We start from the raw sequence: 26,728 nt of genomic DNA, 5'->3' as shown, positions 1-26,728 counted from the left end.
GTTATTCTCTATTTAATTTGGATAACTTTTGCTTTTTGGCTTTAAAAGAATGAATTAATCCTGAAAATTTTCCAAAATGGAACCTTGGGATTTGATGTAGTGTTTCTTCTCAACCATGGAAAGCACCGCTAGCAAAAGACGTTTCAAGGGTCAGGGCTAGCTGTTCATGGGTTTGGGGCAGCTGTAAAGGTGTTGTCTATGCACGAAGATAGCTCAAAAATGTTGTCTCTATTCAAACGATACACCATTCACCATTTCTAACCTTGCAAAAATTCTGTTGATGAAGTTCAACTGTTCAAGTCATTCATTATATATGTAAGAACTAAGCCGAAAGCACCTAATAGCTGTGTAATAGCTGTGTGACAACTTATTATTTGTGTCAAAATAATTAAAAAACAAATTATGAAAAAGGAACTGGTTGATTGGGGCAGGCATTCAACTTGGTTGGGTGTAGTGGACTCAATTATTTGCATCGTGTTTTTTTAAGGACCTTTAAAATAAATATTGCATTTAATTCTATTAATTACAATCTTTTTTCATCCTCTATTATCTTCAGAAATTCCGAAATTAATTTTTGTTCTATTGTTATTTTGTTTATAATAGATAGCTTTGATTTAGTGTATAAATTATAAAATTTAAAAAAATAAAGATTCCTGCACATGGAGAGCTTAGTAGTAATACTTATAAACTAGTAGAGGGGCCTTGTTTCAAAGGGGCTGGAATGGAACCATCAACCCGTTGATCCGATCTTTGGCCAAAAACCATTGAATCGGTCAACAATTCATTGGCTCGAGCGGTCGAACCATCAACCTGTTGACCCATTCAATGGTTTTTGGCCATTTTTTATTTTTTAATTAGGAACCATCTGGGCAACCGATTCCATTTTATCCTAATCTCGGTCATTGGCCAAAAACCATTGAATCGGTCAATGACCCATTGACCCGAGTGGTTGAACCATTGACCCATTCAATGGTTTTTGGTCATTTTTTTATTTTCTTTTTTAAATTTTGTTGTCAGAATGGGCCATTTGTTCGAACCAAACAATCGAACCGTTGACCCAAAAACTAGTGGCCAGAACAATTCCGTTTTTAGGTCGTATGAGTCATACACTTGAATGACATAACACATATAGTACTGTTTAATGGACCTCACACACTTAATTTTTTGTCTATAATTTTTGTTGTCAGAACGGGTTGTCCGTTTTTTTTTTTAATTGGAAACCGTCCAAGCAACCAGTTCCATTTTACCCCAATCCCGATCCCTAGCAAAAAACTGTTGAATCGGTCAATGACCCATTGACTCGAGTGGTCGAATTGTCAACCCGTTGACCCATTCAATGGTTTTTAGCCATTTTTTTTAAAATTTTTGTTGTTAGAACGGGCTATCCGTTCGAACCGGATGGTTGAACCGTCGATATAAAAACCAGTGGCAAGAACGGTTCCATTTTTGGGTTGTATGAGTCACATGGTCGAATGACATAACGTCATGGTTTCTAAAACCGACTCGGTCAAGGGTTTGGTTACCGGGTCAAACCGAATGATTGACCTGTTCTGACAAAAAAAAAAAAATTAAAAAACATCAGAAGTTTTTATTTTTTTTATTTTTTTATTTTTTTTTATAATTGAAACTTAAATGGCAGAAGGTTGGGGATCGAGAATCCAATGAATTCCAAGTACTTTCAACTCTCAACACATTTAGGTTTTCCTTTTTATGATTTTTTTTTAATTTTTAATTATTTTGACACAAATAATAAAATAATAGATAACTCCTAACAGAACAAAAACGTTAAGATGAAAGGCGAATTAGCTGAACAGTTATCACACAGCGATTAGTACTTAGTGTGCTTATCAAACATGTTGAGGCCACTTGCTTCAACAACCCCATTGGATTATACACATGTTGAGGCCACTTGCTTCTCTCAAGTGACCAAACACATCAAATGGTGTGAAGCCATGACTTCTAAATACAATGCACTCTTACGTAATGGGATGTACATCCTCCACCTCGCGGTGCTAATATCGTTGGGTGCAGGTGGGTTTTTCATTCGAAATGGATAGTGATTTCTCTAAGACGTTCAGTCCTATCATTAAGCCTACTACTATTCGAATTATATTGAGCATTGCTATTTCTCTTCATTGGCCCATACATGAGATTTACATACAAAATGTCTTTCTCAATCGGGAGCTGAAGGAAGATGCCTATATGCATCAAACTCTTGGGTTTGTGACTCCATCTATCCAATACATGTCTACAAATTACACAAGTCGCTTTACGAGCTTAAATAGGCCCCTCATGCATGGTATTCGAAGCTCAATTCTTTTTTACTTGAGGCTTCACCAATTCTCAAGTTGATTCATCCTTATCACCATATCTATCATAGTTAAAGGTGTAAAACATGTCATGTCGGGGCCCGCTCAAAGTGTGGGACGTCTTGGATCATGCTGCCCTCCCCATGGATAATTTGGAGTCAGCCCGGCACGGCCCATGACCCAAGCCATGTGGGCCCATGCCGTGCCATGCTGCGGGCCTGGGTCATGCTGTAGGTTAGGCTGGGCCACAAGCCAAGCCTTGGGCATGGACCGAACCGAGCTAGACTATTTCTTTTTGTTTCTTTAACATTTTTTATTGTTTTTCTTTGTTAAGTAAAACTAAAATATTTAATTTTCCTTTGGGAACTATTTGAAAAAATAAGAAATCTAACAAAGAAATGAAAAAAAAAAAAAACTTAACCAAATAAGAAGTTAAAGAGACAAAGGCTCTTTCAAATTTGAATAACAAATTGGAAGAAAAATATGAATGATACAAAGCATACAATGGTTGGATGAATGAAATATGAAAATCAGAAAAATGGAATAAATTAATAAAATATAAAAAATACAATATAGTTACAAATTGAAAATAAAAAAAATTATGCTTTTAAAAAATATAAAATAAATTAAATAAAGTTAAAAACAAAATTTACAATAATTTGAAAAATGCTATACAACTATTGAGTATACAAAAAATATTGACTCCGTCGTTTTCTCCTATTGTTCTTGATTTTGATCATCTGCTTCAGGTGAAACATTAAGAGTAGTGTCATGCCCTCCTTTTTCTTGTAATCTATGTTCAACATCCAACCAACCTTTAAAGCACATGCACATTTCTAGATTTTTGACATTCATATAGCTTCTGTTGTCATCCAATACCCTAGTACCTACACTAAAATAAGATTTTGATGGAACTGTAGACACCAGAGGGGTTAATAGATCATGTGCCATAATGGCAAGAAGTCGATAATTTTTTACATGTTCATTCCACTAGGCTAAAATATCAAAATTATTTGTTCCCTCTGCAGTGAAGGAATAATCATCTAAACTAGAAAAGAATTGCTTGTAAATAAAAATTAAATTCAATAAGTGAACTTATTGTCAAGGTGGTGGATTTTTACCTTGCTTATTAAATAAAAACGTTTTTCTCTTCCACTACTGGATTCAAGTTCAAAAGTGAAAGATGCAACTGTACAAGTTGTAAAATTTTTATTATTCCTTGTTACTTCATATTCATATAAGTTATACATTTCAAATAATAAACTATTAATTTCTTCTTTTTTATTTTCAATTTTAATATTTATATTTTCACAATATGTTTAAATTAAAATATCTAAACCATTTTTCTTAATCCTACAATCTAATATTGTAGCTAAGGGTGTATTTGGTTGCAGTGCAAATTTATTTGCACGAGTACAAATGCATGGGAGTGCAAAATGTAAAAAATGATATTCTTATTTAATTTTGTTTTGGGTTTTACTTTATTCTGCTTCATGCCTTAATTTACTCCATTTGTATTGCAATCAAATCATTTGAAACAAAAATAGGTTAGAATTTACACTCAAATCATTTGCACTGCCATGGTTTTGCATCAGTGCAAATTTATTTGCATTGCAACCAAACACAACCTAAGCAATAGAGAGGAGAAATGTTATCCCAATATATATTTTTTAAATTTATTTTTATTATTTTAACAATACTTTAAATTATGGATTATTTCTATATTTTGTAAAACAATCACTAATCATCATTAATTGATAAGCTAAATTACAACTAGTTGGATATTAGATACCTAATTAATCATTAGTTTCTTTATAAAAATATTTTAAAAAATCTCTTATACAAATTGCCATATCCCAGTCTTCCTCAAATATAATACTATTAGGCATTTTTGTATTATAAAAATCACTAAGAATTTTTCTGTGAAAAATATAACTTTTCAACATAGCATAAGTAGAATTCTATCTATGTTTAACATTTAATATAAAATATTTATATTTTATACCATAATTTTGACATAAATATTTAAATTCTTGTTTTCTTGCTCTAGAACTTTTAATATATATAATACAATTTCTAATTTTAGAAATATGAGTATAAATAATATTTAAAGCATCCTAAATACATAAGTTTAAGATGTGACATGCACATCTAATATGAAATAATTTACCATTTAAACATGATTTTAATTGAGATTTTTAAAATATTTATTGTTGTCAATATTACTAGCATTATCAAAACTATAATTTATTATTAATTCCATAAGCATGTAAAGTATTTAAAATACTTGTAGCAATAGTTGGGCCAGTATGTGGCTATTCAAGCCTAGTAAAACTTAAAATTCTTTTATTTAATAGTCAAATTCATCAATGAAATGGCTGATAACACAAATATAACTTATGTTAAATTTAGAAGTCCAAATATTAGAAGTAATTGCAAATTTAGAATTAAGATTTGATAATATATAAATTAAATTTTGTTTATACGAATAAAAAGTTTTTAAAGCATCTGATCTAATAGTATTTGTAGAAACCTTTTTAAATTGTGATTTTACAAAATTATGTAACCATTTTTCAAGTTTAGTATCTTCAGCTAACAAAAATGGTTGTTCAGCATGTACAATGTATTTTGCTAATTCTTGCTTCAATTTTTCTTGAGAATATTTAAAAGTACCAAAACCCCCTCTCGCCCAATTTGTGTTTGTGTTGTTTCTCTCCCTTTTCTTCTTCTTCTTCTTTCTCATGGGTGAGCAAATGTCTACCCAAATGGCTAGTACCACCCTTGCTATAATAGCTGAAGTCTTTCCAATATTTTTGGCAAATAGCTCTTTTTCCCTTTCCTTAAACCTCATTTACTTTAAATATTTTTCAAACCGGGCTAATCAACTTAGTGGCCTTTTTTTTCTTTCCCTTAGTATTAGTAATATGAGTGAAAGTTCCATCAATATCAATGGCATCCATATCGATGCTAACACTACCATGATGCGACTGAATATTACCAACATTGAACATGTTGGGGAATTAGTTTCAGGAGGAGCCAATCATTTTTAAATTTCTAAAAAAATAAAAATTAATTTAATTGCACTTACCCAGATTGCCAATTCGAAATCCCAACTTGATTTCAACAGTTGAAGCCTTTCAATTCCAAGAGTCCAAGCCTCCCAAATTGCTAACTTGAGATACTTGAGCTGTCGAGGAAGCCTTACTCTTGTTGAAACTTCAATAAAATTGGAGAATGGGAGAATGTAGAGAGATTGAGACTTGAGAGAGTTTGAGAACAAGAGAAGAGATTAAGAGAATTGTTGAATTGGTGTAATGAGAATGAAGGAAAGGGATATTTATAGGAATTAAAAATAATTCAATTGCCCAAAATACCTTAAAAACTAGCCATTTTTTAGTTATTGGGAGAGATATTTTTTCATTGTAAAGTAATTTATCACTTCACCCAAAATGCCCTCAAACTGAAATACATAAATACCCCCTCTATAGCTGTTTATAGCTGTTGTGGGGTATTTATATAAAAAAACCCCCAAAAAACCTGAAACTAGCTGTTGGGGAGCCCTAGTAGCTATTTCACCGGGCGGGCTGAGCACAACCTGCTATAGGCCCGTGGGTCATGTCATGCCACACCGGCATGTGGGCCATGGGCCCATAGGTTGTGTCATGCCGCGTTGGCACGTGAGCCATGAGTAGACCACGGGTTGTGTCATGTTGGCCGGTGGATCTGGAACCCCAGGCCTAGCATGACCTGGACCATTGTGCCAAATTGTGGGTAGCATGACTCGATTTATACATCTACTTTTACCTAGGAAATAAAAGAATATGGATAAATGCAATTACTCGAGTAAGTAACTTATCAAAAAGCAAACGAGGCCTTAAGCTCAACCTAGGCCCAACCCTAAAAATTGAGCTAAAGGCTTGAGCCCAATCGAAGCCTGAACTATGGGTTGATTTAAGCTGAGCTGAGCTGAATATCTGCCTATTCAAGCTTGGTTTACCAAATAAAAAACCATGAGGCTTAAGATCTATTTGAGCTAGAGACTTGAGCTCAAGTTTGACTCAACTAGAAAGCTAGTATGTTTGAGCTCAACAAGATATGTTTCCTATAAAAATAAAAAATATGCATATAAAAAAATAAGTCAAATTTCCTATAAAAAATTATACATATAAAAGACATATAAAAATAAAAATAAAAAAAATATATAAAAATTAATAATTATAAAATTAATTATTATTAAGGGTCTAACTCTCATCACTGGGTTTAACTCCTCAACCATCTCATCTCTCGTTGCTGCCATGATTTCTTCATTTGCTCTCATTAACTTAGGCCCCTTAATTTTTTTTCTTGGCATCAAGACTACCCATGCTAGCTCTGGCCTTTTCCTCAACTAGTGGCACTATGCTCTTGACTTGTTGCAATGTTGGTTTGGTTTATGTGAAACCAATTCAAACCCCAGTGGCCTCAGGCTCTCATTTGTCTCAACAAAATAGAGATCCATTTTTTGATGTCCAATTGTACAGAAGTGTCATCGAGGCCCTCTAGTATCTTCTCATCACTTGGATTGACCTGTCAACAAAGCTTGTAGTTCATGAGTTCTCCCACTACCATGCACTAGGCATTTGTCAAACACATATTGCGCTATTTGAAGTCCTCCATTGACATTGGAGATTGCTGACGATTGACGTTCCCAAGGAGGTTGTTGTGTCTATTTTGGTTCCAACCTCATTTTTTGGTCTTCTTGCAAACATGCCACTGTTTCTCGCTCTAACACTGAAGCTAGGTATCAGGGTATTGCTCCTGCTGCCTCTAAAGCCTTTTGGATTTAGTCTCTGTTGTGTGAAATTGGTTTTTCTCCTTCTCAGTCTCCCATTCTCTAGTGTGACAACATTGGTGCTAAATCTAGATAGATAGATAGATACACACATGATATCATATATACATTAATATATGGTATAATATATTAACATATACACATTAAATTTTTAGATATATTTTGTAATTTTGATTTTAAATTTTTAATTTTTTAATATACATAAATACTATTAATCATATGGACCAACCCATTTATCCGGGCTGACTCGGCCCATGATAATCCCTACCTACCACCATTTGAAACATCATCTCCTAGATGAGCAATCCTATTCCTTACTTGAGGTGCAAGTTGGGCGGGCTGGTCTATGTTTAAGCTCAACCAAGGCCTAACCCTAATAGTGGGACCTAAGGCCTAAATATGAGGTTAAGCCCAACCCATACTGCAATTTAATGCACTCGGGTTGATAAAAAATATATATGCACTTATATGCCAAAAATTTGTGCATGCAAATATGTGGCTATATACACATATATGGTATATACATGGTTGGGTCAGGCTCGAATTAGAATAGGGATAAAGTCAACAGGCTGGGTTCAAGCTACCTAAGGGCTAGGCCTAGGTCCAATCTGAAAAATAAAAAAAAACCCAATTTTTTTGGCTTAGGCCCAGCCCGAAGATCCAAATTCAAGCCCAACCTGTGTAAAATATTGGCCTGCGTTGATTTGGGCTCGGGTTGGACCCAGCCATGTTGTGCCCCTAACTCACACCAAGAGATGAATGTTGCACGTGGGAGTGATGTTACATGCATTTAAAGGAGGGATGGTCATAGGTTAGGCTAGGGAAGGTTTTACAAGGTATGGATGGCCTTGAGGGCTGCCTAAGCCTAGCCCAGCTTGCACCCTGGGCCAAGTTTTTCTGGATTAGTAGGAAGGGTAGTAGGAAAATGTTAACAGGATATCCAGTCACCTCATTCACTCATGTTGGACTCTTTTGAGATTCCAGCTAAATTACCACGTGGAAGATATGTCCAATGTCATTTGGGCTTATGTGTTTTGATAGAAAATAAGAGACACAAGATAGTTAAGGGAAAGTTTGTAATGGAATTTTGTAAACCAATAAGAAGCCCTCCCTAGGGTTTCATAAGAAGGCCTTATGATTTCTTAACCTTTCCATCAATCTTAATTGTTGCCTTGGAGACTAACATGTTGACTGGGAGGTTATTGAAAGTGATCTAACCAAGGTTTTCCTTTGTTGCACTAGGGATATGGGATACTGTTAGGGATCCATTGCCGCGAAGAAGGCCTTGGTGAACACTGAACAGGAGAAAAGGGTTGGACATTACTTGTATTGGGTGCGACAATGGTGAAGAAACTGTAGAACACATGCTTCTTTTTTGCAACTTTGCTAGAGCAATGTGGTCTAGAGGACTAATCAGTTTTAGAATAGATGGAATTCAGGTAGTAATTTATGGTGCCATATGTATATGCTTTTTTTTTTTTTTTTATTTATTAAAACCGGACTGTGATACATAGGGTGGGGGTAGCACGTCGCCAAGAGTCAGCAAAGCCGAAGGGAGGTTACATGAATCTAAAGAAAGGAAGTCCACATACAGATAACATTGCGGATGCTTATTGGGCAATAATTGTTGACTATTTCTGGATTCTTGCACTTAGGGATAAGGGTGATGAAAGTTTTGTTAGGATTCCACACATCTTCTCTGAGTGAAAGAAAGACTTAAATACTCCATAGATTTCATCCCCCACAAGAAGAGGTAATTAAGACCATCCGGTCCTGGGGCCTTTAAATTCCTTTATTGAAGAGAGGGCCTCGAAGATTTCTTCATTAGGAAACTTCCAATTCCACTCGATCCCTCTGATTTGAATCATTTACTAAACTTTTCATAAGAATCTAGCAATGTCAAATTGATTTCCAATCCACTCACCTTCATTTTTAACCCCGACAATCCGGTTCTTTGATTTCCTAATAGTAGCAGATGTGTGGAAGAATTTGTTATTCTGGTCCCCTCGATTCAACCAATTGATCCATTCTCTTTGGGCCCAATAGGCCTCCTCACAGAGAGAGATATTGTCCAATTGTTTTTGGAGTGCATTTTCAAAGTTTAGAAGGCTTCTGTTTGAAGGAGAGTCTGAAATTTGTTTTTGCACCTCCTCAAGTCTACTTAAAATACTGTTTCTTCTTGAAAATGTTACCAAAATTTTCTCTATTCCACTGTTTAAGTGCTTTTCCAAGATTATTACTTTTCTTGACAAATTACATGTGAACACTATGGGGTCTAGAGCCATATGCATATGTTGAATGAGCTATCTGCCATTCAGAGCCCAGTATTTTAGAGCAAGATGGTCTTCGAAAATGTAGAATCGGAACGAGTCAGAGAGGCAAGACTCTCACTAGCATGGATCAAAGCAAATTGCAATTTGTGATGCCAACTTTGGACCAACATTAAATGCGGGTATAGATCTATTTACAACAAAATACTTTTCCAACATGATCTGTGTCCGCACATCTCACCATAGATCCATCATAAGATTTAACCATGGAGAGATATATGAAAAATTATTTTGTTGTGAGCAGATCCCAGCTACGCAAAGGGAGCCATTAAAGCCATTAAGCTTGAGGACAGAGGGTCCAAACCAGACGATGCAGTTGTTGCTGAATGCTGATTGTAGGGACCCGATTATGTTGCTTGAAGATCTCAATCAGGTGGCTCACGAAGCAACACTGCAGCAGCCAGAAGGCAAGGCGAAACTACATTCATTCTATAATCTATAAATATAATATCAGAATGGATCCGGGCTTTGCCCGGGTTGAATTATGTAATGGAGTATCCACCTTGGCTTATTTTTAATGAAATTCACCTTTTATACAAAAAACGTGCTTTTACTTGTGGTTTGTCAATGGTATTCATTTTGATGGTAAAAAATAAAAAAGAAAGTCGTACTAAATCCCAGATTTAGTGCACCGTTTCCTTTTGTATATTCATTTTGAGGGTTCATTCATCCATTCGACCCGGAAATGATTTCAAGCCTTTTTTTTTTTTTTTAAGTTTTTAAAGAATCATGGGCTGATCCATTTAGACAAGATGGTCAAACCATTGACCCAAAAACCGGTGGTCAAAGCAGTTGCAATTCCGGATCGGCTTTTGTCTAATATAATTATGTTATAACGTGACTAAAGATTTGCAGATCTGCTTCTGTTTTCTAACTGTTAACTCCACGATCCTATAAGATGAACATATAACATTAAACTTAGCAGCAAGCGGCACAAACAGATGCACGAAGTACAAATTAATATTTAGTATGATCTGAAACAAAATTGTACATTAGCTGGACGAATAATTTAGGTAAAGTTCAGTGCCGTATTTCTCCAATAACACAAAAGGCCTGGTTGGGGGGATTTATACTCTGATATACTGCCCTTGTTGTAGAGTGATCAATTGTAGGCTATAGGCTGTAGCTGCATTCCTCCACTCGCAAACAAATTGCACACCCGCATATGTTTAAAAATACCACTACATGCCAAAGAAGTACTAGATATTGATAGTGGCCTCCCACAGCCGGAGAAGTCCATTACGACCACCACTGCATATCCTTTTCCGTTCAAGGTCCGAAACCACACAGCGTACCTGAATGCAATTATGAAAAAAACACCAGCATAAATCCAAAAGAAAAGGTAGATAAATACAAGGCAGAGAGACAACAGTCTATGCAAAGAAAGCAAGAATAAAAATTCTGAGATCCATATCCAAAACAATCTTGAACACTGAAACATGGTCTCAAAATGAAACCCCTAACAACTTATTTAAGCATTAAGCAGAAGAGTAAACAGACTAAAATGCAAAGCAAGATTCATGCATGACAATATACGCATTCGTGCAACATGAGTGAGAGGAAAGTTATAAATGTTCAGTGAGTTAACCCGTTTCAATAGATAAAAGAAAATATAATATTTCAAGTGTGCAATATGGTGCCAACATGCATACAAGGACCAGTGCCAACCTAAGACACCATACACATAGTAACCATGATCACATAGCTGAAATGACAGTACAGGACTGCCCAGAAGCAGGAGCTGGAGCTGGAGTGGTCTCCAATCATTGGAAAAAGAAGGTTAAAAATTTAGAGAGGTTTGGAGCATCTTTTGATCATGGGCATTTCTGTATGGTCCCACATTTTATACTATTGCTTTTCTTAATAGGTTTTTATTTTACTATCAAAATGCATATAGAACCATTGACAAATCACAAGTAAAAGCCCATATCGCTAGGGGGGAAAGGAAACCTTGATTAGATCCACTTCCAATAACCTCCTAATTAACATGTTAGTCTTCAAGGTTACAACTAAGATTGCTGGCAAAGTTTATATACCATGAGGCCTTCTTATGAAACCATCATATAGGGAGACCAATAACAATCACCTAGTAAAATGGGGAGTGATGGAAAAGCTGTGGATTTGGGAATTTGGGCAGATTTTCATTAAATTCAGTGTTTTAAAAGGCGTGGGAGGCGTACGCCTAGAGGTGCGCCTCCAGGCGAGGCGCTCCCAAAACGCCCCGAGGCGTATGCCAGAGGTGCTGATACCTCTGCACCTAAGGTGTACGCCTCTTGTGCCTCATGCATACCTGATATGAAAATACAGGAAAAAAAAAAGAAAAAAGAAAAAAAAGGAAAGGAAAGGAAAGGAAAGGAAAAGGAAGGGAAAGGAAAGGAAAGGAAAAGAAAGGGAAAGAAAAGGAAAGGAAAGGAAAGGAAAAGAAAAGAAAGGGAAAGAAAAGGAAAAGAAAGAGAAGAAAAAAATAGAAAAGGAAAGGGAAGGGAAGGGAAGAAAAGATAAGGGGAAAGAAAATGGTTTGCCCCCTGCCCCTTCGGCTGGGGGGGGGGGTGGGGGAAGAAAAGAAAAGCTCGCTTCTTCGACAAGATCCCCCCTTTAAACTATTGTTATGCATCTTTGTTCTTCTTAATATAAAACATTTTTATTAAAAATAAAGAAAAAATGAGATCCCCCCTTTCACTTCATCCTCCTCCTAACCCCCTCCTCTTAAGAAGGCTTACGCCTCCTTGTGTTCGGGAGGCTTACGCCTCTTGCGTTCTGAATTACGCCTCACGCCTCTAGGTAGTGGAACGCCTTGTGTCACGCCTCCGCATTTTAAAACATTGATTAAATTATAATAATTTCATTAATATTTTATATCTATATTAGTATAGTGTAGTATATTATTTTATCTTTTTTTTTTTGAAAAAATAAGAAATGTCTTCAATCATCCCTAACATAAGTGTCCTCCATAGTATACATTATGATGTACTTCAAACAGGACCACATCTCTCTCTTTCTCTCTCTCAAACAGGACCATAGAGCTTTATTATTTTTTTTAAAAGACAAACAGTTAATGGTTCAAATGAAACAACAATTCAACTATCCAGGTTGACAGTTCACTGACCAGATCAACAGGATTTTGACATTTAATGGGTTTTCAGTTAGAGTGCTGCTTTCTCCTCCAGACTATGGACCAGTCCAACCATCTGGGTCAACTATTGGTCAAAAACACCAGAAGCGGGCATAATTTCAGAAAAAAATGAAAATTTTTGGCTGAAATAATTCTTTATAAAATTCATAATATTTTGTTTCAGTGGCTGTACCTGAGACCAAAATTTGGCAATGTTTCTGACATTTAAAACTATGGAAAAAACTTAAAAACAAAACAAAAAAGAGGCCCCCAAACCTTTCTGAAATATGAAAAATGTTTCTGTTGATATTGTAATGTTGCATTAAATTATCTATGAAATAAAAAGTTCACAGAAAGAGATGAATACCAAAGCAACTGTTCTCTGTGGAGTTCTGTACAGTTGCCACCCAGGAACTTTTGATCCTGCACCCGAGAAGCCCCCAAACCTTTCTTGAGGCCGATGGAAGAGAGACATGGAATTATCTGCTGCTCCAATACCTAACCAATGCTCCCCAGCATTGATAGATAAAATAGAAGAAGAATGAATAGTAACATTCTTAACACATTTTATTCCACCTGCATGATGGCCAAGAAAGTAATAAACATGATGCTGGGTGGTACCAGAAAACCAAGACTAATCACTACCATGCCATAATGTTGTTCGAAAAGAAAAAGAAGGCAAAAACAAACACATTATTGTGTAACCATTTATATGAATATAAAGTTAAAGTATATTATGCGAAATAAATTACAAAGAATGAACTCACATGTAAATTTAGAGTAAAAGAGAGTTTATTACATCAATAAGTCTCAATTGTGGTAGCGTGTACATCATTCCTCTTCTTCCAGTATATGTTCTTAGATTTCTTTATAGCTAAACAAAAAATTATCATAAGGGGAAAAGAAAGACTGAAAGAGTATACAAGATGTAGATGAACATTATGGCCCAAGCAACAAAATAAGGGAAAAAAAGCAAGAGATGACTCCCACATGAACAGTTTTTTATATATTCCTAAATTAATACCTGATTAGGAAAGCAATAAAAATGAGCTCTTGAAGTGTATAGATTAGTAAGATTTTTCACCTTCATTTTTATGTTTATACACTCCAAAAAAAATATGCTTATACAATTGGCATAATCTGGTCTTTTTACGTTTTTAACTTAAAATATAAACTAATAGAGGTGCATTCTCATTGCTTGTTCTCTTCCTCCCAAAACTCTTATTCTAAACTTCTTTCCACCTCGTTCTCCACTCTCTTCTCTCTTCTTCTCCCAACTATTGCTGCAGTTTTTTATTTTCTTTTTTTTGGTGTCATTACTCATCTAAATACACAACTTGGTATAGAACAGTGATCTGATCTTTTTTTTTTGCTTGACTGAGTTCAAGAGAGCCTGAATGATTTCTTAGGCCATGAAAATGAATATGGCATTAAACACAACAGAATGGCAAAACTGGATTCATGTAGCCAACTCCATATAATTGGGATAAGGCTTAGATGGTGATGATGACAATAGTGTCATATCAATAGGTTCAGATTTAGCCTGCAACAACTGACAAAGATGACTCAGCCGTTTGATTGAGGCCTTCTAAGGAATATCTGGCAATGATTTAAAAAGCAATCAAATCTGTTTGGGTATTTTCTGAAATTTCGTTCACAAAAATCCTTGAAAAATACGGCTTTCAATTTTCTGGTATGCATTCCCAAACAACTGAAAAATACGACTTTCAATTAACTAACTTACATTGATGAATCACACCAATCTGAAATGATTTACACCCTTCCCTGTTGCTATTTAAATGAGGGAAAACAAGATATTTCAAAACATATTATGGCCTATTAAAAGATAACAAATCTTTTTAGTAAACCTTCTCCCCTTAAAAATTTGTTTTCCTTTCCATTTACGCCAAAGCAAATTAGATGGACTGAAAAGCAAAGCTTTTGCTATAGAAATGAAGGAGTTGAAAAACAGTCCTAGAAGTAGGGACTGTGTTTGAAACAAAGAAAACTAGCAAGAGAAGATTAGAGAAGAAGAGAGAGCTGCGGCGAGAAGGGTTAGAGGATGAGGAGTTCGAACTTAACCTCCCTCTAACTCTCTAATACACTTTTATTAAGTTAATCTTTCAGTAATTACAAGAGAGGTCCTTAGTTGGACAAGAAATTACAAAAGAGGAACATAAAAGAGTATGGGCCCAAAATAAGGTCCATTACAGAGAAGGACATAAAGATAATATACAGTAACAGCCTATGGGCCATTCGGCCCATCTTCTCTACACTCCCCCTCAAGCTGAGCATAGATGTCAATCATGCCCAGCTTGCTAGTGTCATGATGAAGTCTGGCCTTGGAAATGCCCTTGGTGAGAAAGTCTGCCAATTGTCCTTCAGAAGTAACAAATGGAAGGCACACTTCTCCGGAGGAGACTCTTTCTCGAATAAAGTGTCTATCAACTTCAATATGTTTGGTTCGATCATGTTGTACCGGGTTGTGAGCAATGTTGATGGCAGCCTGATTATCACAGTACAACATCATGGGTCTGTCATGATCAATCCCAAGTTCTTCCATTAAGGACCTTAGCCACAACAATTCCGAGACCTCATGTGCCGTGGCTCTATACTCTGCTTCTGCAGAGGATCTGGCCACAACAGATTGTTTCTTACTCCTCCAAGAGACAACATTACCAGCCACCAGACTGCAATATCCCAAAATAGATCTTCAGTCATGCACAGGTACAGGAGCTTCCCAAGAAGTCTCTGAAAAACCCCTTTGTCTTCCAACAGAGTTCCATCTGTAGCTGAAAGTTTGTGACTCATATCAATGGGAGTTGCAACTGGTCTTGCACCCAGTTTTCTAGTTTCAGACAATAAATCAAGAACATATTTCCTTTGGGAAATAAGGATCCCATCCTTGGATCTGGCAACTTCTATGCCAAGGAAGTATCTCAACTCCCCCAGATCCTTAATCTCAAATTCTATACGGAGGAAAGACTTAAGAGCCAGAATGCCTGAGGCATCATCACCAGTCACTATAATGTCATCAACATACATAATGAGATACACTGCTAAAGATCTACTTTTCTTCACAAACAGAGTATGATCTGACTGTGTCTGAACATAGCCGAATTTAACAAGTGCAGCTCTAAATCTCTCAAACCAGGCTCTAGGAGATTGTTTAAGACCATAAAGGGATTTCTTCAATTTGCATACCTTTCCTTGCATATCTTTCCCATACATCCCTGGGGGAACACACATGTAGACTTCCTCATGTAAGTCACCATTCAGAAATGCATTCTTTACATCCAACTGATAGAGAGGCCAATCAAAGTGAGCTGCCAGAGATAAAAGAACCCTCACAGATGTCATCTTGGCAACAGGGGCAAAAGTCTCCAAGTAGTCAATCCCATATGTCTGGGTGTAGCCTTTTGCTACAAGTCTAACCTTGTACCTCTCAATGGTTCCATCAACCCTGTATTTAATGGTGAAAACCCATTTGCACCCAACCGGATCCTTCCCTTCAGGCAAATCCACCACCTCCCAAATACCATTTGCATGTAGAGCATCCATGTCGGTTTCCATGGCTAGGGTCCCTAGGACAAGAGATATGAAGTGATTGATCCTCCTTTGACTCATTTGGTGAGGATACAGGTTTGTTAAGAGACTCAACTGGGACAAGAAGAGGAAGAGCAAAAACTTGTGACAGACTCTCCCCCTGTGGACAATGTCCATCTTGAGAGGAACCATAAAAAAGAGAAAGTTCATTAAAGGTAACATCCATAGAGACATGTCAGGTGCCAGTCTTTGGATCAAAACAACAATAACCCTTTTGTGTGGGGGAGTAACCAAGGAAGATACATTTGTGGGCTTTCAGTTCAAAATTGTGTCTTTGCACACTTGGAATGTGAACATAGCAGGTACAGCCAAACACACGAAGAGGAGTTGGGAAGAGATCCTTGTCTGGATGAAGAAGACTGAAGGGGGATTTAAACCCTAATACCCTGGATGGCATACGGTTTATGAGATAGGTAGCAGTAAGTACAGCATCACCCCAAAATCTTGTGGGAACATGTGAGGCAAACAAAAGGCTCCTTGCAACTTCAACAATATGTCTATTTTTCCTCTCGGCAACTCCTTTTTGTTCAGGGGTTCTAACACAGGAGCTTTGATGAATAACCCCCATGTTAGAAAGATACAAGGATAAACTCTTCTCAAAATACTCATTTGCATTGTTAGATCTGAAAACCTTAATTTTGGTACCAAATTGAGTTAGAACAAGCTCATGAAATTGCCTCACAAGTCTTGGGACTTCATCCCGAGATTTCATTAAGTATATCCAGGTGAATCTAGAGAATTCATCAATAAACAAGATAAAATATCTGTAACCCCCCATAGAGGATAAATGGTATGGCCCCCATACATCAGAGTGCACAATATGGAAAAGAAAAGTGGATCTTTTATTGCTCACAGGGTAATTTTTTCTACAATGCTTTGACATCTGACAGGACTCACAATTGAGATTGGACACACTGACTTCCTTAAACAGTTTTGGAAACAAATGACTTAAAGCAAAAAAAAGGTAAATGACCCAACCGACAATGACTCAACATAATTTGACTAACAGACTCTGAAAAAGTAGAACCAAAAGCAACATTCTTGGGATGATCAAAGCATTGGCCAGGGGTGTCGAGCAAGTATATTCCATTCGTTTCATGGCCACTCCCAATCACCTTCTGAGATTTCAGGTCCTGAAACACACAATAAGAAGGGAAAAAGGTTACACAACAATTCAATGATTTGGTCAGGCTACTTACAGATAATAAGTTGGTATTTAATTTAGGCACATGAAGAGTGGAAGATAAGAGTAAGGAGTCTGTAGCCTTGACAGTTCCCTTGCCGGAAATAGGGGCAAGAGAACCATCAGCTAAGGTGATTTTGTCATGGCCAAGAAGTAAATCATATGAAACAAACAAAGTGGAAAGGATGGTCATGTGATCAGAAGCACTTGAGTCTATGATCCAAGGGGTTTTGTGTTTACCTGAGGTGGATGCATGGTTAGCGGAAGCCCTTATACCTGAATGAGCAAATGCAATGGTGGCTGAACTTCCAGAAGGGATGGATGATGAAGATACACCTTCAAGCTGACTGATCATCTTTCCAAACTTCTCATATTCAGCTTTCATGGCTGCCAACTGCGCACTGGTAAACTCAACCTCTGTATCTGTGCCTGTGGCTGCATGTGAACTTCCTGTCTTTCTACTATCATTCTTCTTCTGGAATCTAATAGGTACAAGATTGTGATGCAATTTCCAACACTTGTCCTTTGTGTGTTTCAGCTTCTTACAATATTCACACACCACTTCCTTCCTTCCTGTGCCACTGTGAGCTTCTGTAACCCCTTTGGGTTTAATTCCCATATTTGCAAAATGATCATTGATACCAACTCCTTGAACCTGCACTTGCCTTCTACTTTCTTCACTGCTGACCAAAGTATATGCTTGTGACAATGAAACATCTTTCTTGGACAAGATGTTTTGCTTTGTAATATCATATTCAGAATTCAACCCTATCAAGAGCTCAAAGACCCTATTCCATTCAACCAATCTCCTGTATGTTTCAGCATCCTTAGGGGTGTATCCCATGTCACAGCCTCTATCAAATCAATCTCTTGCCATATAGATTTTAAGGTTGAGAAATATGCTGCAAGTGACTTCTCCCCCTGTCTTAGATTTTTCACATCACTTCTCAGTTTGTAAGCTCTAGCAACATTCAACTTCTGGGAGTAAGTCTCTGCAACACTATCCCAGATTTCTTTAGCCGAATTCATCCACAGATAATGTTGACTGATCTATGGCTGCATTGAGTTCACAAGCCACCCAATCACAGTGTAGTTTTCTTGTACCCATCTCTCATAAGATGGATCATCCTCTGAAGGAGCTTTCTTACTCCCAGAAATAAAACCCCATTTTCCTTTGCTACAAATATGAATTTTCACTGATTGTGACCAAGCTAAGTAGTTGGTCCCATCAATCTTGACTGTAGTTACAGCTAGCATAGAATCGGTTGGGGTTCCCAAAATCTGCCCATATTCAGCAGCATTCTTGTTTTCAAGGTTTGAGAAATCCATCATGCAAAGTTCGGTGGTAGTTCTTTCTTTACTGTTTCAGCCTTCAAAAGGACACCCAACAACCTCCAATCACAAGGTATTTCAGATTCTAACAGCCGATGTCCCAAAGAGGAAGACAAAAGACCACAATCCTTAAGAGACCTTTTGTCGAACACTCAGTGTGCAATACTTAACAGCCTACTATTAACTGAGAAGGGAACTGTCAAGCCTACAGACTCTTTACTTTTATCTTCCACTCTTCATGTACCTAAGTTAAATACCAACTTGTTATCTGTAAGTAGCTTGACCAAGTCATTGAATTGTTGTGTAACCTTTTTCCCTTCTCACTGTGTGTTTCAGGACCTGAAGTCTCGGAAGGTGATTGGGAGTGGCCATGAAGCGAATGAAATATACTTGCTCGACACCCCTGGCCAATGCTTTGATCATCCCAAGAATGCTGCTTTTGGTTCTACTTCTTCAGAGTCAGTCAGTCAAATTATGTTGAGTCATTGTAGGTTGGGTCATTTACCTTTTTCTGCTTTAAGTCATTTGCTTCCCAAACTGTTTAAGGAAGTCAGTGTGTCCAGTCTCAATTGTGAGTCATGTCAGTTGTCAAAACATTGTAGAAAAAATTACCCTGTGAGCAATAAAAGATCCTCTTTTCTTTTTCATATTGTACACTCTGATGTGTGGGGGCCTTACCACTTATCCTCTATGGGGGGCTACAAATACTTTATCCTGTTCATTGATGACTTTTCTAGATTCACTTGGATATACTTAATGAAATCCCGAGACGAAGTCTCGAGACTTGTGAGGCAATTTCATGAGCTTGTTTTGACTCAATTTGGTACCAGAATTAAGGTTTTCAGATCTGACAATGCAAAAGAGTATTTTGAGAAGAGCTTATCCTTGTATCTCTCTGACATGGGGGTTATTCACCAAAGCTCCTGTGTTAGAACCCCTGAACAAAATGGAGTTGCTGAGAGAAAAAATAGACATATTGTTGAAGTTGCAAGGAGCCTTTTATTTGCCTCATGTTCCCACAAGATTTTGGGGTGATGCTGTACTTACTGCTACCTATCTCATAAACCGTATGCCATCCAGGGTTTTAGGGTTTAAATCCCCCTTCAGTCTTCTTCATCCAGATAAGGATCTCTTCCCAATTCCTCTTCGTGTGTTTGGTTGTACCTGTTATGTTCACATTCCAAGTGTGCAGAGACACAAGTTTGAACCAAAAGCCCACAAATGCATCTTCCTCGGTTACTCCCCCACACAAAAGGGTTATTGTTGTTTTGATCCGAAGACTGGCACCAGACATGTCTCTATGGATGTTACCTTTGATGAACTTTCTCCTTTTTATGGTTCCTCTCAGGAAGGACATTGTCAACAGGGGGAGAGTCTGTCACAAATTTTTGCTCTTCCCCTTCCTGTCCCAGTTCAGTCTCTTGACAAATCTGTATCCTCACAAAATGAATCAAAGGAGGATCAGCCACTTCATTCCTCTTGTCCTAGTGCTCCTATTTCTTTACCTCCTTGTCCTACCCATAATCCCAAAGTGTATCAAAGGCAGAGATCCAGGAATGAGCAAGTGGTTTCCCTTACAACAGATGAGGCTCATACCCTCCCAATCACAGATGAGATAACAGGTATTGCTTCAGCTCCCTTGGAATCCCCCTTCCCAGATCTTGATGTCCCCATTGCTGTTAGGAAAGGAAAGCGGAAGTGTACTGCACACTGCATTTCCAAACACCTTTCTTATGACCTACTTTCCCCTTCATATTGTGCCTACCTCTCCTCAGTTGCTTTCCAACCCCATTCCTAGGTCTGTATCAGAAGCTCTTGGGATTCCAGAATGGAGAGATGCCATGCAGGCTGAAATGGATGCTCTACATGAAAATGGTACTTGGGAGGTGGTGGATTTGCCTGAAGGGAAGGATCCAGTTGGATGCAAGTGGGTTTTTACCATTAAATACAGGGCAGATGGGACTATTGAGAGGTACAAGGCCAGACTTGTTGCAAAGGGCTACACACAGACATATGGGATTGACTATCTGGAGACTTTTGCCCCTGTTGCTAAGATGACATCTGTGAGGGTTCTTTTATCTCTGGCAGCTCACTTTGATTGGCCTCTCTATCAGTTAGATGTAAAGAATGCATTTCTGAATGATGACTTACATGAGGAGGTCTACATGTGTCTTCCTCCAGGAATGTATGGGAAAGATATGCAAGGAAAGGTATGTAAACTGAAGAAATCTCTTTATGGCCTCAAACAATCTCCTAGAGCCTGGTTTGAGAGATTTAGAGCTGCACTTGTTAAATTCGGCTATGTTCAAACACAGTCAGATCATACTCTTTTTGTGAAGAAAAGTGGGTCTCTAGCAGTGTATCTCATTGTGTATGTTGATGACATTATAGTGACTGGTGATGATGCCTCTGGCATTCTGGGCCTTAAGTCTTTCCTCCGTACAGAATTTGAGATTAAGGATCTGGGGGAGTTGAGATATTTCCTTGGCATAGAAGTTGCCAGATCCAGGGATGGGATTCTTATTTACCAGAGGAAATATGTCCTTGATTTGTTGTCTGAAACTGGAAAATTGGGTGCAAGACCAGCTGCAACTCCTATTGATATGAGTCACAAACTTTTAGCTTCGGATGGAACTTTGTTGGAAGACAAAGGGGTCTTTCAGAGACTTCTTGGGAAGCTTTTGTACCTGTGCATGACTAGGCCAGATATCGCGTATGCTGTCAGTTGCATTAGCCAGTTCATTCATGCTCCTAGAGATACCCATATGGCGGCAGCAGAACGGATTTTGTGCTATCTGAAAGGCTCTCCAGGAAAAGGAATTCTATTTGCCAAACATGGTCATCTGAAACTTGAAGCCTATACTGATGCTGATTGGGCTGGAAATATTGATGATAGAAGATCTACTTCAGGGTATTGCAGTCTGGTGGCTGGTAATGTTGTCTCTTGGAGGAGTAAGAAACAAACAGTTGTGGCTCGATCCTCCGCAGAAGCAAAATATAGAGCCATGGCACATGGAGTCTCGGAATTATTGTGGCTAAGGTCCTTAATGGAAGAACTTGGGGTAGATCATGACAAACCCATGATGTTGTACTGTGATAATCAGGCTGCCATCAACATTGCTCACAACCCGGTACAACATGATAGAACCAAACATATTGAGGTTGATAGACACTTTATTCGTGAAAGAGTCTCCTCCGGTGAAGTGTGTCTTCCATTCATTACTTCTGAAGGACAACTGGCAGATTTTCTCACCAAGGGCATTTCCAAGGCAAGGCTTCAACATGACACTGGCAAGCTGGGCATGATTAACATCTATGCTCAGCTTGAGGGGGAGTGTAGAGAAGATGGGCCGAATGGCCCATAGACTGTCATTTCATTTTATGTTATGTTTCTCTCTGTTGTGGGCCTTATTATGGGCCCATACTCTGTAATATTCTGTTTTTTTGTATTTTCCTGCTCACTCAAGGGCCTCTCTGTAATTTGTCAAAGATTAACTTATTAATAAGATGTTTAGAGTGTTAGAGAAGGGCTATGTTCGAACCTCTTACTCTCTAACACTCATTGCCGCCAGCTCTCTCTTCTCTTCCTCTCTTGTTTGTTCATTTTCTGGTTTGCATCTAATCTCAAACAGTTCCATACATCAAGTGGGCTGTTTTTCAACTAAAGTGTTGCGACCATGTGAATTCATTGCTCGACATGTTAAGCTATCTTTGTATTCTTTATTGTCAATGTAAAGTGGTGGACCCTAGGGGCATAGTTTTCAAGGCATAGAAGTGAGGCTAGGTGATGGGTATTTTTTGAATAAAACCCATCTTTCACCATTAATTGTTGCTTAGTTGTGTAGGTGATTTTTTCTTTTTGAATAAAAACCATGAATCCTAAGGTAATTCCTTAGGTTTCGTAGAAAGAAACAGTCATATTTTGCTATTAATTGTCTATAATCTTCATAAAAAATGTATAAGCTTCATTTGAATCAAGAAAATCAATATATTCATGAAAAAATGGAAGAAGAAAATTTTCAAAAAATAGAGGGGCTAAGTCTCTATCTTTGTCCTATGATAATGATGACGAAAATAATCAACATGTGTTGATTGGATAAAAGTTTGAGTTTCTTCCATGCTTATCAGTTCAAGTTTTGAAGTCTTCAAGGGTTCAAGGCAGTATACATGTAGATTGAACCCTAACAAATGAGAAAAAATAATAAAAGACATTAGTATTTTAACTTATACTGAATAATTGAGTTTAATAATGTCTACATTACTACTATAATCTCAAAAAGTTATGAAAATAAAAGTAACCAAGAGCACCGTGTAAAAAATGTCTTAGCAATTAAGCGAGGCAACCCTCCATGAGTGCCTTATTGCTTGGGCGTCACTTTGACAACTATGCTTCCAAATTACTCATGTTCTCTCTTCTTTCTTCCTCTTTCTCCTCTCTCTTCTCTCTTCTTTATCTCTATTATTCCTTTCTGTTTTCTATTTGTTTTAGTGGCATTTCTTATCTGAATACACAACTCACAACTTCAAGCAGATTAGCTGGTGTCATAAATCTGTTGATGCCATGAGGGCATAATATCTGTAGAGAGATTGAGCCGAATGGGCCTTAAGTTCTTATCTATTTGTGTAGCTTTATTTCTGCTGTTATATCTGCTGTAGTTGGCCTGCTTTATGTGCCTTAATCCTTATTTTCTCTTATGTTTTTAAGTTTGCCGCCCAACTAAGGGTACTCTTGTACCTCTACACATTTTTTGTTTCAGCACATATTAAAAAAAATAAGAGAGAAAGAGGGGATCGAACTATCCTCTTCCTCTTCTCTTTTCTTCCATTCTCTTCTCTTCTTCCTATAGCTTCTACTGAGCTTCTTCTCCTTCCTTTCTTTCTTCCTGTATTCTGTTTTCAGATTTATTTCAGGTGTGTTTGCTACATGGTACCAAAGCAGAGGTCCTACTTTCTTTTTTCTTCTCTTTAATCCCATACACAGGATGTATGGAGAGTTGATTGGTTAATAAATTAGCAAGTATTCAGCACAGTTAGAGGAGGCTTTTGGAGATGCAGTGCTTGTTTGGGCCTAGGGCAGGTTCTTGGAGAGTTTCCCAAAAGCCCTAGCCAACTAGAGAGGTTTTTTATTACGGGGGGTATAGAGGGAGTTTTGAAGTAATGCTTGGGGCTCAAATAGAAGCATTCTGATTATCTTTGAGACCGATCCAAATTGGAGAGATTTTTGGAGCCTTTGGTAGGAGCAGTTAGACTTTCTCCCTTTCTCCCATTTTGCTGGGTCAGGTGAAATCCCTAATTTGGCTATTTGAAAAGCAGTTTTGGCCTTAGGGCAGCAAATCTTGACTAGTAATACCCTATTTTGATTTTCTTGTCTTTGTTTGACGAACGAAGCAAATTAGAGGTGAGATGAAACACCCCACAAATTCTGGGTTTGATTTGAGAGGGTTTGTAGAGACTTTGTTGGGGGCAGTGGCCTTAATGAAGTTGGATGGAACCAACTTTTTGGTATGGTCTCAGTAAAGGGAAATGGGAGTACATCACCGGAACCAAGAAGAAACCTATAGAGGATGACCCTACCTATGAGAGGTGGATGCAAGAAAACTACGCAATAGTAGGCTGATTAGTAAATTCCATGCATCCACATATTAGCAACACTACCTGTGGATGGAGACTACAAAAGAAGTGTGCGATAGTGCCACAAAGACCTATTCCCAAAAGCTGAATGTTGCCAAAGCTTACAAACTAAAGAATGACGTGAACAATCTAAGACAAGGGGAGAAACCCTTAGTTGTTTACTTCTCCATATTGTTTTCCCTTTGTAGGAGATTGGCTTTACGGAGACTGTTGTATAGGGGTGCACAAAAGATGCTAAAACACATAAGAAGTTGGAGAGAAATTGGGTTTTTGACTTCCTCACCGGAATCACCCTTGAGTGTGATATTGTGAGACAAAATGTTTTAACAAAAGATGAGGTGACCTTGTCTCAAGCCTATGCAATGGTGAGTAGTGAGGAGAGCAAGAGACAGGTTCAGTTTGTGGAACATCAAGTTAGCCATGCTAAAGTCAGGATGAAGCCGAAGGTCAATACTAGGAAGAAAGATGTGTGTGAATACTGCAAGAAGCTCAAACATACTAAGGACAATTGTTGGAAGCTGTATCTAGAGCTCATGCCTACCGGATTCAAGAATGGAAATAGTGGTAAAAAGAATGAGAGTGGAAAAGGTGGTAAAGCAAATGTAGCCACCTCCTCACAGAGTGAATAGGGGCTGAGTGTTGAGAAGTCAGTGGAAGAACAACTTGTAGCCACTGGGGTTGAGTATGAGAAATATGACTGAATAATCAATCGCTTTATTGGGCATTGAAGTTGAAATCAAAGACTTAGGGGAGTCGAGATATTTATTGGGCATTGAAGTTGCTAGAACCAAAGAAGGTATCTTCATTTTCCGGCAGAAGTATGTGCTAGACCTTCTCACTGAGACTAGGAAGCTTGGTGCCAAACTTGCCTCACCCCTATTGGTGCGAATCATAAGCTCTCAGTAGATGATGGAGATCTTTTAACTGACGGTAATTTTTCAGAGAATATTGTATTGGGGAAACTTCTTTACCTCTACATGACATCCAAACATTTCATATGTTGTGAGTGTAATTAGCTAGTTCGTGCATGGCTCTAGAGACATACATATGGCTATTATAAAATGAGTATTATGTTATCTTAAGGGCACTCCTAGGAAGGGCATACTATTTTCCAAGCATGGTCATATTTAGTTAGAGGCCTATACAGATGCTGATTGAGTGGGTAATATAGATGACAAGAGATCTACATCAGGTTACTGTGCTATGGTAGCTAGAAATATTATCTCCTAAAGGAGTAAAAACAGTCAATAGGAGAAAGATCTTCACCTGAGGAAGAGTATAGGGGTCTGGCCCATGGGGTTTCAAAGCTGTTATGCCTTAGATCTCTCCTAGATGAGATGTGTATCTCTTATGATAAGCCCCTGATGTTATATTGTGAATTTGTGATAATCGGGCTGCTACCAACATTGCTTATAACCCGCTTTGTCATTACAGAACTAAGCACGTTGAGGTAGACAAACACTTTATACGAGAGAGAGCGGCCTTCGGGAAAGTGTCTTCCTTTCATTGTTTCAAAAGAACAACTAGATGATTTTTTTGACTAAGGGAGTTCCCAAGGAAAAGCTACAACATTATGTAAACAAGATGGGCATGATTGACATCAATGCTCAGCTTGAGGGTGATTGTAGAGAGACTGGGCCAAATGGGCCTTAGTTTCTTATCCATTTCAGTAGCTTTATTTCTTCTGTTATATCTGCTGTAGTGGGCCTGCTTTATGGGCCTTAATACTTATTTTCTCTTATGTCTTTAAGTCTGCCACCCAACTTTACACTTTTTTTTTTTTGTTTAAGCACATATTAAATAAAATAAGAGAGACAAAGAGGATCAAACTATTCTCTTCCTCTTCTCTTCTTCCTAAAGCTTCTACTGAGCTTCTTCTTCTCCTTCCTTTCTTCTATTTTTAGATTTTATTGCAGGTGTGTTTTGCAACTATATCGATATCAGTGGTGTAACATGGATAAAGATAAATATCTTACCATCCTCGTTTTCCCAAAAACGGAGCAGCCCATCAGTTGAACCTGAAAAACGAGTTCATAAAGTTCAGGTTAGAGCACTCCACTCTGCTATTTCTATTTACTTAAAGTATGTATAAGTTAGTGGTAAATAATTTGCAGGATTTTGATAGTTACAACCACAACATTAACATTAAATCTTATATGGATAAAAGGGATATTTTGACTAACCAGTGATTATTCCCTTGTCTGGAATTGAGTACTCAACACAGAGAACTGGACCAGCATGACATGCTAGAACAGCATCACATGTTCCTCGAGAAACAGACCATATTCTAGATGTCCAGTCATCACTACCAGTAATAACAGTGTCACCAACCATCCTCAATGACCTGCATGACAGGCAGATATATTATAGACTGGTGATCACATAACTAAGTAA

The 26,728-nt window shown here is 37.7% G+C and overlaps 1 protein-coding gene across 1 annotated transcript in view; it reads right to left on the bottom strand.

The window, feature by feature from the left end:
• Positions 1-10,412: 10,412 nt before the first annotated feature.
• The window catches only part of SCD1 (stomatal cytokinesis defective / SCD1 protein (SCD1)), a 132,458-nt gene continuing 116,142 nt past the window's right edge, over positions 10,413-26,728 (bottom strand). Inside the window, exons 28-31 of the mRNA XM_088941489.1 lie at positions 26,518-26,678; positions 26,311-26,352; positions 12,950-13,158; positions 10,413-10,765 (exon numbers count right to left, since the gene is read on the bottom strand). Coding sequence (XP_088797615.1) covers positions 10,670-10,765; positions 12,950-13,158; positions 26,311-26,352; positions 26,518-26,678 — 508 coding nt within the window. The 3' untranslated portion in view covers positions 10,413-10,669. The remainder of the gene's footprint in view (positions 10,766-12,949; positions 13,159-26,310; positions 26,353-26,517; positions 26,679-26,728) is intronic.

This window comes from Nelumbo lutea, chromosome 4, assembly GCF_056320005.1.
Source record: "Nelumbo lutea isolate HS-2025 chromosome 4, American lotus-T2T, whole genome shotgun sequence".
NCBI lineage: Eukaryota > Viridiplantae > Streptophyta > Magnoliopsida > Proteales > Nelumbonaceae > Nelumbo > Nelumbo lutea.
Note: the sequence above shows the minus strand (reverse complement) of the source record. Positions and strands in the feature narration are given on the sequence as shown.